The sequence below is a fragment of the Hibiscus syriacus genome, unplaced genomic scaffold (assembly GCF_006381635.1).
Source record: "Hibiscus syriacus cultivar Baekdansim isolate YM2019G1 unplaced genomic scaffold, ASM638163v2 tig00003725_pilon, whole genome shotgun sequence".
Lineage (NCBI taxonomy): Eukaryota > Viridiplantae > Streptophyta > Magnoliopsida > Malvales > Malvaceae > Hibiscus > Hibiscus syriacus.
Window position 1 is genome coordinate 2,152,260 of NW_024061982.1, and position 13,921 is coordinate 2,166,180.

The 13,921-nt window shown below is 36.6% G+C and overlaps 2 protein-coding genes and 2 pseudogenes across 2 annotated transcripts; 3 read left to right on the forward strand and 1 right to left on the reverse strand.

Moving 5' to 3' along the window:
* Positions 1–2,392: 2,392 nt before the first annotated feature.
* On the reverse strand, positions 2,393–3,533 carry LOC120183015 (DNA-directed RNA polymerase I subunit RPA12-like). Its single transcript, XM_039187817.1, has 5 exons — positions 3,407–3,533; positions 3,288–3,328; positions 2,900–2,965; positions 2,760–2,819; positions 2,393–2,655 (listed from the first exon to the last, which is right to left on the reverse strand). The coding sequence occupies exons 1-5, from the start codon at positions 3,522–3,524 to the stop codon at positions 2,581–2,583; spliced, it is 360 nt and encodes a 119-aa protein (XP_039043748.1). The 5' UTR covers positions 3,525–3,533; the 3' UTR covers positions 2,393–2,580.
* Positions 3,534–5,056: 1,523 nt separating this feature from the next.
* On the forward strand, positions 5,057–10,324 carry LOC120183760 (ABC transporter B family member 13-like). The gene is given in 16 exon segments (XM_039188394.1): positions 5,057–5,457; positions 5,854–5,908; positions 6,014–6,186; positions 6,278–6,478; positions 6,722–6,981; positions 7,080–7,393; positions 7,475–7,513; positions 7,516–7,711; positions 7,862–8,493; positions 8,496–8,636; positions 8,784–9,025; positions 9,114–9,507; positions 9,510–9,596; positions 9,599–9,649; positions 9,652–10,284; positions 10,287–10,324. Coding segments are annotated over 16 exon segments (3,705 nt in total). The 5' UTR covers positions 5,057–5,193; the 3' UTR covers positions 10,310–10,324.
* Positions 10,325–10,584: 260 nt separating this feature from the next.
* Positions 10,585–12,554, forward strand: LOC120183024 (annotated as a pseudogene).
* An 895-nt stretch (positions 12,555–13,449) lies between these two features.
* LOC120184101 lies at positions 13,450–13,921 on the forward strand (annotated as a pseudogene).

The window sequence follows — 13,921 nt, forward strand, 5'->3', positions numbered from 1 at the left end:
ATATTGGGAGGCAATGATCAAATCAAAATCAGAGAAAATCTCTTTCTCGAAAATGACTTTCATTGATAGTATACATATGCATCTACGTCATATTGCTATCCCTTGCAACATCTTTGGATAAACACGTCAAAGCACAGTCTCTCACACGTTGACTACTACTAGTAGAATATTTCTGCTTTCCACCTTTGGATTATACTGATCAGCACCTGACTGCAGATGTAAAGTTAATTAGTATATTGTTCTTCTTCCCCGAGCAGACAAAATTTGAAAACTTTTAGCAGTTTTACGTGTGGATGATAAGAATTGCTTTTTCATTAGCATTTTGTACTTTTGGTGAGATGGATGCAACAGCAACATATATAATAAATTTCCCAATTTTTTTTCTTTAATCAAATGTTGGGATAAAGGGGTAGCTTATTATTAATTCGAGAGTAGAACCAAAAGACTGTAAAAAGTGAAATGGTTTTGAGGATGTTTCCCGGCAAGACACAAAGCATGCAGCGGCGGTGCTTGAGACGCGGAAATGAATAAAAGTAATGCCAGCAATTGATGATCGCTTCAATCAAGTGGCTTCCTCCCACAACACCTACTCCTTGGTCCTCTAAAGTAGGAAATTTGCTTATAGTTGTATAATAAATTATGAAATTTTATTTTAGTCCAATAAAATGATTATGTTTTTACCCTTAAAAATTTATGATTTCTTTTTGGTCCCCTCAAGAAAATCCTGGATTTTCCCTTATTTAAGTTGATTTCGACATATATCAAATAAGAATAAGTTGAATTCAATGATCGAATGAAAGACTAATTTGTTAGAGTTCAATCTGAATTTGATTTAACTCAAATTGATGAAGATATAAAAGTAAGAGAAAATTGAGAAAAGTGAAAAACCTAGTTTAATTGAAAGTAAGAAGTTTATTCTATTTTAGTTGTCAAGTGATTTATATAAAAATACCATATAATCAATTAAAAATAAAGAGAAAATGACACAAAAATTAAAAAATATATAAAAATACCATGTCAATAGTGTCATTAACGTGGGTGATCAAAAATAAAAATTAGATATGATGAGAAAAATAGTTTAGTAACTAAAACAAAATTAAAGCGATAATTGGATGACTAAATATGTAGTTTTCCCTAATTTAAACTTTCATTGGATTCCTATACTATTGTTAATGTAACTTCTCTAATCCCAAAATTATTTTGTTTTTATAAAATAATATGCATTGATAATTTTTAAGAAAATATGAATAAGCAACTATGTATAATTTTATTACTATAGCTTTTTAAATGTAAAAAACTAGAGATTTTTATGTATCCGTTTTTAGAACATTGGGAAAATATAAAATATAACACTATACAACAATTTAAATTATAGTTTATTTTTTAAAATATTTTATATTTAGTATATTTAAATTATCTTACATGAAAAAAACTATTAAATAATAAAAATAAATATGTACATTCACATTAAATGTATTTGAAATACATATTCTAATTAAGAGTATAAATAAATCGAGCTTAAACGAACAAAATCATGTGTATGTACATTTGTTTATTTTTAAAGATGTCATATTCTATCCGTGTTCGATTAATATTTTAATATCATGCTCATGTTCGTTTATTTATTTTTAAAGGTGTTTGTGTTTGTTCGTTTAGCGTTCGCACACATGTTCATTTAATGCTCGTGAACATGTTTTTTTAAACGTTTGTGAACATGTTCGTTTATCATTTGCGAACTTATTCATTTTCCGTTCACGAACATGTTTGTGTTTAATGTTCACGGGCATGTTCGTTTAATGTTCAACAAACAACACTCTTTCTATCCTTTTATTATCCTTTTATTTGCAGCCTTAAAAATGGAAAAATTACACCATTAATCCTTAAATTCCTTAAGTTTCACATTTTAAGCTTTGAAGTTCATCTTATGTTCAATTTAGTCTTTACATTCATCAATATTTAGAACGTAAAAAAAAATAAAAGGAAAAGGAGAATTGAGTAAACAAGCTTATAAACAAACCGATAAACAATCTTGTTCGTGAAAGTAAACGAACCAAACACACCTCTGTTTGTGTTCATTTATTAAATGAACATAAAATTTTTGTTCATACTCATTTATTTAGCTTAATAAACGAACATAAAAGAACGTTCTACGAACACTTTACAAATAATTCATCAAATGTTATGTTCATTTACACCTCTAATTCTAATTCTCAACACCCTGCGAAGAAACAGACCAGAAAAAAGCACGAAAAAACACGAGATTGACACAATCAAGCCAGATAGCAAGTATACATAAAAATTAGATTCTGAAGAAGCATTGTAGCAATACTCTTTCAATGAATGAAAGCAACCTATGATATAGTCTGTCATTCCTTCCCCTCCACCCACATCAAGTAAATAAGAAACATAGCATTATAGATTCCCTTATCAAAATTACCCAAAGCACTTAATAGCAAAAATTACAGATATATTCTACATGTATTCAACGGAACAAAATTTTGTTCAATTGACAAGAAATTTGGAATAAAGGTCTACTTTTAACCTTCATGGCTTCATCTGCTCCTCTCGATGGTCCCTCCTTCAATTTTCGGTATCCCTTGCTTTACACTTCGGGCATACAAGGAATACAGTCTGCCCCTCATCCGCTGATCTCATCTGTATAGAATGAGAGAGAGGAGAAGTGGCAAAAAGAATAAGTCAAAATGATTAGGAATCAACTATGCATAAAAAAGAAACTATCTATTGAGATGTCGTCTTACTTGTCGGGTAGTGTACTCGAGCTCCGTGTTTCCACAGGATTTACAAGTCTGCTTGATCAACTGCACATGAAAATAATACTAAAACGGTGAGCATCAGATTTCAGGATTGCCTCTATCTTTAACTTCATAAAAGTAATTACCGCCGCCGATTCTTCCGTTTTCATCTCTTCCATAGCATGTGAGATGCCCAGGTCTCTCCGAATGTCCTGCACAACGTAAAACATTCTAAGTAAAATGATGTAGCATCAAGAACATGAAGGGAGACTATGGCCATCGGAAAGCAAATGCCACATTTGCCATATGCTACACTCTCCAGCCAATGGAGACATCTCAATATATAAAAATAAAATAATATTCCAGTTCATTTGTAAACCTTCACTCTATATGAGAAACAAAATCGACATAGCCAATCAATTAAAAGACCGTTAATTTAAAAATTAAAATTCCCTCTCCATGGGGTGTGATGATCATATAATTGGTAATTGATAGCTTGTCAACAAAATAGAAGTACCAAAGGTGAAGGCAAACCTCAACAGTAAGTGTGTAACCTATTTCTCGGCCCAAAATACCTAAAAGACAAGGGAAAACAATTTCAGCAAAGCAGGGAATGAAGAAGATGGATAAAAAGTAGGTTGTCAAGTGGATACCTTTAGCACTTGTTTTTGTTTTGCACAGAGCGCATTCAGCAATCTTAGCTGAAACCAAAGACAGCATTGTCCCACACAAGCTACAGAACATGAAGTCACGTACTTGAGAATATGCCATGAATCTTTCCTTCAAACAACCATTGAAAGGTGAATTTTATAAGATCCAGAAGGAACTGAAATTAGTAAAATTTTGTGAATTATATAGCATTAAACTAGGGAAATTGAACCAATGAAGCTACTACAAAGAGGTTCTCTGAGGAACAACTACAAACACTTATTGCCCAAGGCTACTATATGCATTCACGATTTCCACTTTCTACCAACAACAATTGTTTAAAAAAAATGCAAAAACAACAAGCTACCTCGACAGAAGGAAACAATCCGGTATTTGCAAACTTTAAATAATCAGCTCCCGCCAATAATTGATTGGGAAGGAAATAAACGATAAACCCTTGTTTCTGGTCTGAGTTTCAGAAAATTATACACAAAAAACCCTAGAAGATGCAGGAAGGGGCGGATTCATGTGGCTCATTTAGAAGCCCAAACGGCCCAAGTTCATCAATCAACCCACTTTTCTTGGTCCCAAAATATTAAATTCAAGTATGGCCAGAAAAAACTCAAAAGGTCTTGAATTCTGTAGATTCTTTATTATTGTTTAAAGGGTAAACTACACTAATGACTACTTAACTATGAAAGATTCTCGTTTGACTATCGATCTTTTAATTTTATCAATTAGATCACTTAGCTGTTTAAGCGTTGTCAATCAAATCATCTTCCTTTAACATTTAATGGTGGAGCTGAAATGACAGTTAAATAATATATTACACTATTGTCATTAGATGATTAGAAAAATTAAATGTATTGAATTAAATTAAAATTAAGACTAACTTAATTGAATATGTAAATAATGAGGACCAAATGTATAAATATACTAATTTTTTAATTATTGTGTTAGCTCCTATTAAATGTTAATGACAAATAATTAGATCGGTAAGGTTTAAATAATTATTCATAGTTAAGTGGTCATGGGTGTAGTTTACCCTTGTTTAAAAGCATGGAGACCCTCGTATGCAAATTATCGGTTAGCTGGACAACATAATCAAGCTCTAATTCTGAAAATAAATTAGCGTAGACTAAATCTGTTGAATTTGATCAGAGTTTAATGGCCGAAAGCGACATCTAGTTTAACACAATGTTCACAAGGATAGGTTTCGCAAGAAATTTTTGGTAGACCTGTAGAGAAAACCAAATTTGGAGGTAAATAAACATCATCCATACTTCTCTTCCACCGTTGAAAATGGAAAGCAGAGAGCGATTTTAAGCTCAAAAGGAAAAAAAGTACCGTTTTTTACATGCTCCCACTGGAACGTTGAACAATGCAAGTGGTCCTTAACTCCTTTCACTCTCTCTCAACGCCATGGTCGTTAATGGCCCGGAGAAGTAAATGTCTCCAACTATACTGAAAAGGTGGCCATTAAAGGGATGAACAACAAAACCGGCATTGGTTGTTGGTTTAATTGATTGGAAAATGGCTGTGAATTGACTGATGTTTTGTGCATCACTAGCACTGATTATTTTCAAATGCACAGTTAAGAAGCCGAGTTGTTGGTTGGCCAACTATGTTAACTTTACATTTAAAGAAGCGGGAGAGTACTTGCCATCAACACCAACACAAGAACTCCATGATGCGATTCCTTTTTTGCTTCATTTCTTTTTATCACCTCTCCTAATCAATTCCAAAACATTTGCGGGGGTTTCTCAGGCCTAACCCTGTTCCACACTGTAAAATGGAAGAGATAGAGCTGAGTGACCAGAATTCAGTACCGAAAACGGAGCAACTGTCGAATTTGACCCCTAGGAAACCTGTTTCATTCTTTGGTCTTTTTTCTGCTGCTGATAAATTAGATTGCATGTTGATGGTTTTTGGAAGTTTAGGGGCGTGCATCCATGGGGCTGCTCTTCCGGTGTTCTTCGTTTTGTTTGGACGCATGATAGATTCTTTAGGACATATGTCTTCTGATCCTCACAAATTGTCTGCTCGTGTTTCTGAGGTACTACTACTAAGCTAGCTCAATATGTGTTCAATGACTACTCATTCTGATATCTTTGTTTTGTGATGAAATCAAGCTTATTGGTTAGAGTTGAGTAAAAATGCAAGTTCATCATTTCAGTTTAAATCCATTATCGAAATTCTTTAGACCAAGAGTTCAGATGTTATCTGGAAATTACTTAATTACTTCTGTTTTTTCTTCCAATTAGAAACCAGCATCATATTTGCAAAATCAGGAATCTGAATTCTACTGAAAAGTGTTTGATTTGGAGAGTCATTGTAACAATGAAGCTTGAGTCTAAAAAATGAGTGCATAATCTCTCTAAAAAATTTCATAGCATAACAAAAAAATTGCCAAGATTTTGCTTAAGATTTGACACTTCTTAACCCCTTGCAGCATGCTTTGTACTTGGTCTACCTTGGTCTTGTTGTTTTCGCATCGGCATGGATAGGTGTGTTTCATGTTTCTTGTTCCTCTCTAGCTGTTACAGTTTTTCGATTTCTTAAAAGTTCCTTGTAGTACTTTGATAACATCCTTGTTGATTTTATCTCTTCAGGTGTTGCGTTCTGGATGCAAACTGGGGAGACAGACGGCTTGTTGCGTCTGAAATATCTTCAGTCAGTTTTAAGAAAAGATATAAGCTTCTTTGACAATGAAGCCAGAGATTCTAACATTATTTTTCATATCTCCAGTGATGCAATCCTTGTCCAGGATGCCATAGGAGACAAGGTATATTACCATAAACAGGAACATAAAGATTCTCATAATGTTCAAGACTTTGTATGATATTTCACTAATACTCTCTTGTATCTTGGCGCAGACAGGCCATGCTTTCCGTTACCTTTCGCAATTTGTCGTCGGTTTTGCCATTGGGTTTACCTCTGTATGGCAGCTTACACTACTCACCTTGGCTGTAGTTCCACTGATAGCCATTGCCGGCGGAGCTTATACTATAATTATGTCAACTCTATCAGAAAAGGGTGAGGCTGCTTATGCTGAAGCTGGGAAGATCGCGGAGGAGGTAATTTTTAAGAAGGTTTTTTTCTTTGAACACACAATTCCAAGGTACAGGAAACACCATGCTCTTACAGTTTTGGAATGATACTGAACATATCTGCTTCTGATGGTTATCGATTTGTAGTTGGTGGCAGTAGACTCCATGCTCTCAAACTTAGCAAGAACATTGACATATCTTCAATTTAATTTGACGGTCATGCATGCAGACTAATTTCTCAATCTTGTTTCATATTTCCTTTTGGTTCAGGTTATTTCACAGATTCGCACGGTATACGCATTTGTAGGAGAGGAAAAAGCAGTTAAAGCATACTCTAGTTCACTTACAAATGCTCTTAAAATGGGGAAGAGAAGTGGACTTGCAAAAGGGGTGGGTGTTGGATTTACATATGGTCTGCTGTTCTGTGCCTGGGCCCTTCTTCTTTGGTATGCCGGCATACTTGTCAGACATGGTAAAACAAATGGAGGGAAAGCGTTTACTACAATTATCAATGTCATTTTTAGTGGATTGTAAGTATAATCCGAATGTTCTAACAAATTTTCAGGGAGTTTATCTTCGATTAATCGTATTCTATGATAAAAAAAAAACAGTAGTTTCGCTTTTGTAGTGCTTTAGGTCAAGCAGCACCAAACCTTGCTGCAATCGCTAAAGGCCGGGCAGCTGCTGCCAATATCTTCAGCATGATAGAAGCAGACTCGAAGCCTTCAGGACAGTCGGATGGTGAAACTATTTTGCCAGAAGTTGTTGGAAAAATTGAGTTTCGTGAGGTCTGTTTTGCTTATCCGTCTAGGCCTCACACGGTGTTTGAGAATTTAAGCTTCTCAATAGATGCCGGGAAGACGTTTGCTGTTGTTGGTCCCAGTGGTTCAGGAAAGAGTACCATCATATCCATGGTTCAACGTTTCTATGATCCCACTTCAGGCAAGTACCACAATTTTGGAGATTATGAATTGAGTTACGGTATAGTTTTGCTTCTCTTGGCTGATACACCAGCATTATCAGGTAAATTACTATTGGACGGATATGATCTTAAGAATCTGCAGTTAAATGGTTGAGAGAACAAATGGGATTGGTTGGTCAAGAACCAGCACTGTTCGACACAACAATAGCAAACAATATCCTACTCGGAAAAGAAGATGCAGACATGGAGCAAGTTATATTAGCTGCCAAAGCTGCTAATGCACATTCTTTCATTCAGGAACTACCTGATAGTTATAACACACAGGTATGTTCTCAGAGGCCACTTTTTGTTCCTCAAGTAGGAAAAAAGCGTAAGATATTTATTACATGTGTTGATAATGAGTAGGCTGTCTTCACTTTTCCTGCTATCTGTGACCGATCCTCCAGTGTGATACTTGAAAGTTTGTTGAATTTAGGTCGGAGAAGGAGAACTCAACTTTCTGGAGGTCAAAAACAAAGAATTGCTATAGCAAGAGCTGTGTTGAGAAATCCAAAGATACTGCTTCTAGATGAGGCCACAAGTGCTCTTGATGCAGAATCAGAACTCATAGTTCAGCAGGCACTGGATAGGATTGTGTCAAATAGATCAACAATCATTGTGGCACATCGATTATCTACTATTCGAGACGTCGACACCATCATTGTTTTGAAGAATGGCCAGGTTGTTGAGAGTGGGAGCCACATGGATTTGATGTCTAAGAATGGCGAATATGCGGCTCTAGTGAGCTTGCAAGTATCAGAAAACACTGCAAATTCAAGCTCTATATGTCATTCTGATGCTTCTGTAAGTTCTAGCTTCCGAAAACCTCAAGATAGTCAAAATCCTGGGCAGGATTCACCATCAGTTACAGAAATGGGATTGGAGAAAAGTTATCAAAACTCGTCTCAGCAACGTTCTGTACCTAATCCTTCGATATGGGAACTACTTAAACTAAATGCACCAGAATGGCCCTATGCACTGCTTGGCTCGGTTGGTTCAACTCTGGCGGGCATGGAAGCTCCATTATTTGCCTTCGGAATCACGCATGTCTTGACTGCATTCTACTCTCCTGATCATCTTCAATTAAGAAAGAGATTGAAAGGGTGGCTCTTATTTTTGTTGGTCTGGCTATTGTTACCGTTCCAATATATCTGCTGCAACACTATTTCTACACCTTAATGGGAGAGCACCTCACAGCTCGTGTCCGTTTATCAATGTTCGCAGGTTCTTTCCTTTCTCAATCTAGGAAGATGAATTTGATAATTTTTTTCCATTGTGGAACAATCATTACTTGCAAATCCTCTAGAATATGAAATTTTACTCTCGACTTTGCACCGTAGATTAACGTACAATTTAATTCTTTATATTTAGCTATCCTTTCCAATGAGGTTGGTTGGTTTGATTTGGAAGAGAACAATACTGGTTCGCTGACAGCAGCTTTAGCTGCGGATGCAACCCTTGTACGTAGTGCTCTAGCTGATCGGCTATCCACAATCGTGCAGAATGTAGCACTTACAGTAACAGCATTTGTAATTGCATTCACTTTAAGCTGGCGTATTGCATCTGTTATTATTGCTTCCTTTCCCTTACTCATAGGTGCTTCCATAACTGAGGTAAGGTTTAGAGACCACTTATTCAATTATTAATGACTTCAGGCCTTCTATTCCAGTTTTTTATTCATTATTTCTTTGATAACTGCAGCAACTGTTTCTCAAAGGATTCGGAGGGAATTACGGCCATAGCTACTCTAGAGCAACTGCTGTGGCACGAGAAGCAATAGTTAACATTCGTACTGTGGCTGCCTTTGGTGTTGAAGACCAGATATCGATCCAGTTTGCCTCAGAACTAAACCAACCAAATAAGCAAGCATTCTTGAGAGGTCATATTTCAGGTTTTGGTTATGGTGTATCTCAGCTCTTTGCGTTCTGTTCCTACGCCCTTGGCCTTTGGTATGCATCGGTGCTAATCAAGCAAAACAAATCTAACTTCGGTGACATCATGAAGTCCTTTATGGTTTTGATAATCACAGCACTGGCCGTGGCAGAAACATTGGCTCTCACACCAGATATTGTGAAGGGGTCACAAGCACTCGGGTCGGTTTCAGAATTCTCCACAGGAGAACATCAATTGAACCTAATGATTCCACATCGAAGGTGGTAAGCGAGATCAAGGGAGATATAGAGTTCAGAATGTTAGTTTCAAGTACCCAATGAGGCCTGATGTAACCATTTTTGAGGACTTAACCTGAAAATGTCAGCCGGAAAGAGTCTAGCTGTAGTTGGACAGAGTGGATCAGGGAAAAGCACTGTGATCGCGCTAATTATGCGATTTTACGATCCCAGTTCAGGGGCAGTGCTGATTGATGGTTATGATATTAAGACATTAAACCTGAGATCTCTAAGGCTGAGAATGAGTTTAGTTCAACAGGAGCCTGCATTGTTCTCGACCAGCATTTACGAAAACATCAAGTACGGGAAGGAGGATGCATCAGAGATTGAGATACTGAAAGCATCAAGAGCAGCTAATGCTCATCGATTCATCAGCCGAATGCCTGATGGATACCAAACAAACGTCGGCGATCGAGGAGTCCAGTTATCAGGAGGCCAAAAGCAGAGAGTGGCGATCGCTAGAGCGATCCTGAAGAATCCTTCCATCCTTCTCCTGGATGAAGCCACAAGTGCATTGGACACAGAATCTGAGAAACTAGTTCAAGAGGCTCTGGATAATCTCATGGAAGGCCGCACCACGGTCATCGTGGCGCATAGGTTATCGACGATACGTAATTCCGACAGCATTGCGGTACTGGAACAAGGAAGGTAGTTTGAAATAGGCAGGCACGAAGAGCTAACAAAGAAAGCTGACGGTGTGTATAAACATTGGTCAGTTTACAGCAGTGAAGGAGCATCCATGATAAATAAATCAAGTTTTAGCATTAAGATCTTATACATGATGAATCTGTTGTATTAAAAAAAACATTTTATGATTTGTTTGGAATATGATTTTCAAATTTGTGGAGGAATGTGAGTCTTGGATAAAAAATGGCTTTATTTTTTTTTTTTGAATGAAAATATTTTGTGGTAACTGATGAGTAAGGGTTTGTTATGGAGGGGGTTAGGTGGCAAGAGTTTGTTATAGGCCAGATTTCGGTTCCACCGCATTTGTGATTCGTTATTTTCCTTTTCCCCTCTCATTTTTCCCAAATTTTCGCCATTCTTTTTTCTCTCTCTCCATTTTCTCTTTGCTCACTCACTCCCGCTTTCCAATTAATCTTCCCCCCGTTAGTTGTGCTTCGCCAAGACAAACGATGAAGCCTCTGGATCTCATTCTTTCTTTAACAGCTACTTGAGCGTCAAGCAATTCACCGGATTGTTGGGAGAAACAGAAAAGAATTCCAAGATTTGGAGAAGAAAAGGAATAAAACTATAGACAATTAGGTTTGATTTTTTTTAATAGGAAAAATGAGTGCCTCGAAATTCATAAAGTGCGTCACGTCGGCGATGGTGCCGTCGGCAAAACCTGTTTTGCTGATTTCCTACACCAGCAACACTTTCCCTACGGTGAACCTTTTTTCGATCTCCCTTCCTTTTTTCTGCATGATCGTAGTATTTTCTTGATTTTTGTATAATCAGATCCGTATCGGTTGATCTTCGAGTGAGCTCTGTTCAATATTTCATCAACATTGAAATTGCTCGATTGTTCTCTCATAAACAATGCAGGGATATCGTGTCCAAGGAGATATCTTCTCCGTGAATCCAATATTAATGTTTTTCTTTACTAGTAACTGTTTGCGTTTGAAATTCTTATGGTACCAGGACTATGTCCCAACTGTTTTCGACAATTTCAGTGCAAATATCGTTGTGGATGGCAGCACTGTCAACATAGGCTTATGGGATACTGCTGGTAATTTCGAAATTACTTCTGGATATCTTCTTTTTACCAATTTCGGTTTCTTTCTTGCTTGTGATTTGAAATCATTGCCCTGGAACAGGTCAGGAGGATTACATAGATTGAGACCACTAAGCTATCGTGGGGCTGACGTCTTTATTCTTGCATTTTCTCTCATCAGCAAGGCTAGTTACGAAAACATTGCAAAGAAGGTTTAATCATTGGATACCTTCCCTTTATAATAATAATTTTATGCATCATAAGACGATTGTTAACACATTAACCATGCTGTGATCATGTGTTTTCTTGCTTTCGGTTTCAGTGGATTCCTGAATTAAAGCATTATGCACCTGGGGTTCCAATTGTTCTCGTTGGAACTAAGCTCGGTATGATGATTCTTGCTCCCTCGATAGCGGTATATGCGCTTTAAATATTTGTATCTGTGGATCAATTGGTTTGATTCACTAATGGCCTAAAAGGGTTTCATAAATTCTTCCCATTTCATTAAATGATATCATGTTTATGACTCGTTGCTGTCGCAGATCTTCGGGATGACGAACAATTCCTCATGGACCATCCTAATGCAATTCCCATTTCTGCAGCTCAGGTAAATGTTAAAATCATATTGTGTTTTGTGCTTTTCAACGATAATATGTTTCATCTGTTTTCAGCATTACTCTTCGCTTTGCTTATTTGTGAAGGGAGAGGAATTAAAGAAACAGATAGGGTCTTCTGCCTACATCGAGTGTAGTTCGAAAACACAGCAGGTACATTTCTCAACATATCATTCATGTAAACTTAGCAGAAACATATCATTTAAGGATCTTGTGTGTTGGCTTTACTTCAGAATGTGAAGGCAGTTTTTGATGCGGCTATCAAGGTAGTGCTCCAGCCTCCGAAAAACAAGCAAAAGTCGAATGGTGGCGGTGGTGTACTTTGCTCAATATTGTGATCGGTGGAAGATTCGAGTCTGACGAAGACGATCAACCTACCAGCTCTTTCTGCTCGTATCCCCATCCGTGTCAACCAATTTTTTTAAAAAAAATTCTAGTAAGCAGCAAGCCATCATGTATAGTCTCTGCTGACATTCTGGGTATTTCTTTGAAAGCTTCTAGTGGTTTGTTTCTTGTTTTACTTATTGTCAGTCTCTAATTGATGAGAAGCATTCCTTCCTCTTCTGCTTTAATGTTTAAGCTTCACGCATTCATTAACCAGATGCGAGGAAGATTCTATTAAGAAACGACTGTTTTCTTTCATGACATTTACATTTTTGTACTTTGCTTAAATGATAAGTGTTGTTGATGCCATGGATCAGTAATGGAACTTAATTGAATTGCATTGTCATATTGTTATTTAATGATAACTGGAATTATGAATATTTAATTTCTTTTGAATTGGAATTATGTATAGCATTAAACTAACTAATTAATCAGCTTTCACACCCGTAACAATAAATGTTCACCATTATCCCCTTGGTAGGCAAGTTGAAATTTCAACGAGTTTAGTTATGAGCAAATATTAAAACAAAATGTTGGGAAAAAAACATGTCCATTTCGAAGAGGCAGAACTAACAAACCATTTTTTTATATATACAAAAAGAGAACTAACAAACTAATACAAACGCTCTTGTCCAACGCTTCATCCATTAACATTAAGAGTGTTTATCAAGCGAGTTGATGACATGTTAAACAATATTTAATTTGATTTAAAAACTGTTCTACATATATTCGACCCCATTTGATACTCAATAAAAATTGTTTAATTTGTACTCATTGCTAATTAAACTCGTTGAAATTTTATCTTATTTCTTAAAAATATAAGTAAAATTTAATAATATTATGTAAAGCTTAATATAAATATAAATTAATAAATTTAACAAAAATATAAAAAAAATAGTGTGAAATAATTTTAAAGTTAAATTCTAAAATAACAATCTAAAAACACACAAATTAAATTTTAATAGAATTGATTTCAAAGTACTTATCTCAATTAATAGCTTAGATTAGAAACGTGGCGTTACGCTATTGGAAGGAAAAAATCGGCTGGTGTACTATAAATACTTTGGTGCCTTCCTCCATTTTACTTTATCAATCCACTGTTTTATATATTTATTAATTTAATAAATTTAAAACCCCAACCCGACATGCCCGGGACGACTCATTTAACTCGTTGGAAAATATCTTTCCTTCCACGAGATTCCATTTTTTCTTGCTCATCAGCGCCCTTATCTTAGCCAACGCTGCACCTAGTCTCTGAGTTGTGAACCGCGGGCGGATATGGCGATATCTGATGCGGTGATTGGGAATTTGATGATGATATACGTGGCTGTGATAGCGGGGATAAAGGCGTTTGGTTTAGTGTGCGGGCGGAGCCTCGGTGGTGGGTTTGTGCTGATAGCGTCGAGCACGGTGGTGGGTTTGATCTTGGTCGGGAACCTGACGTTGGACGTCAGTCGTAAAGCCACGCACGCAATTTCCGGCGGTGATCATCATTCATCAAGATGCCGCTTCCGTTCAAGTGCACGAGATGTGTAAGGGTGGTATATGCTGGCACGGCGTGGCTGTTCGGTCCCCTGCTTCCCAGGTCCGGTCAGGCTTCCTCAACAAATTCCACGAGGTCTTTAG

Bases quoted from the DNA above. Each gene is read 5' to 3' on its own strand.
- LOC120183015 (XM_039187817.1), bottom strand. From the start codon at position 3,524: ATGGCATATTCTCAAGTACGTGACTTCATGTTCTGTAGCTTGTGTGGG. The intron at 3,329-3,406 runs GTATCCACTTGA...CTTGTCTTTTAG, and splicing joins AACAAAAACAAGTGCTAAAG to GTATTTTGGGCCGAGAAATA. The intron at 2,656-2,759 runs GTAAGACGACAT...CATTCTATACAG, and splicing joins TCGAGTACACTACCCGACAA to ATGAGATCAGCGGATGAGGG.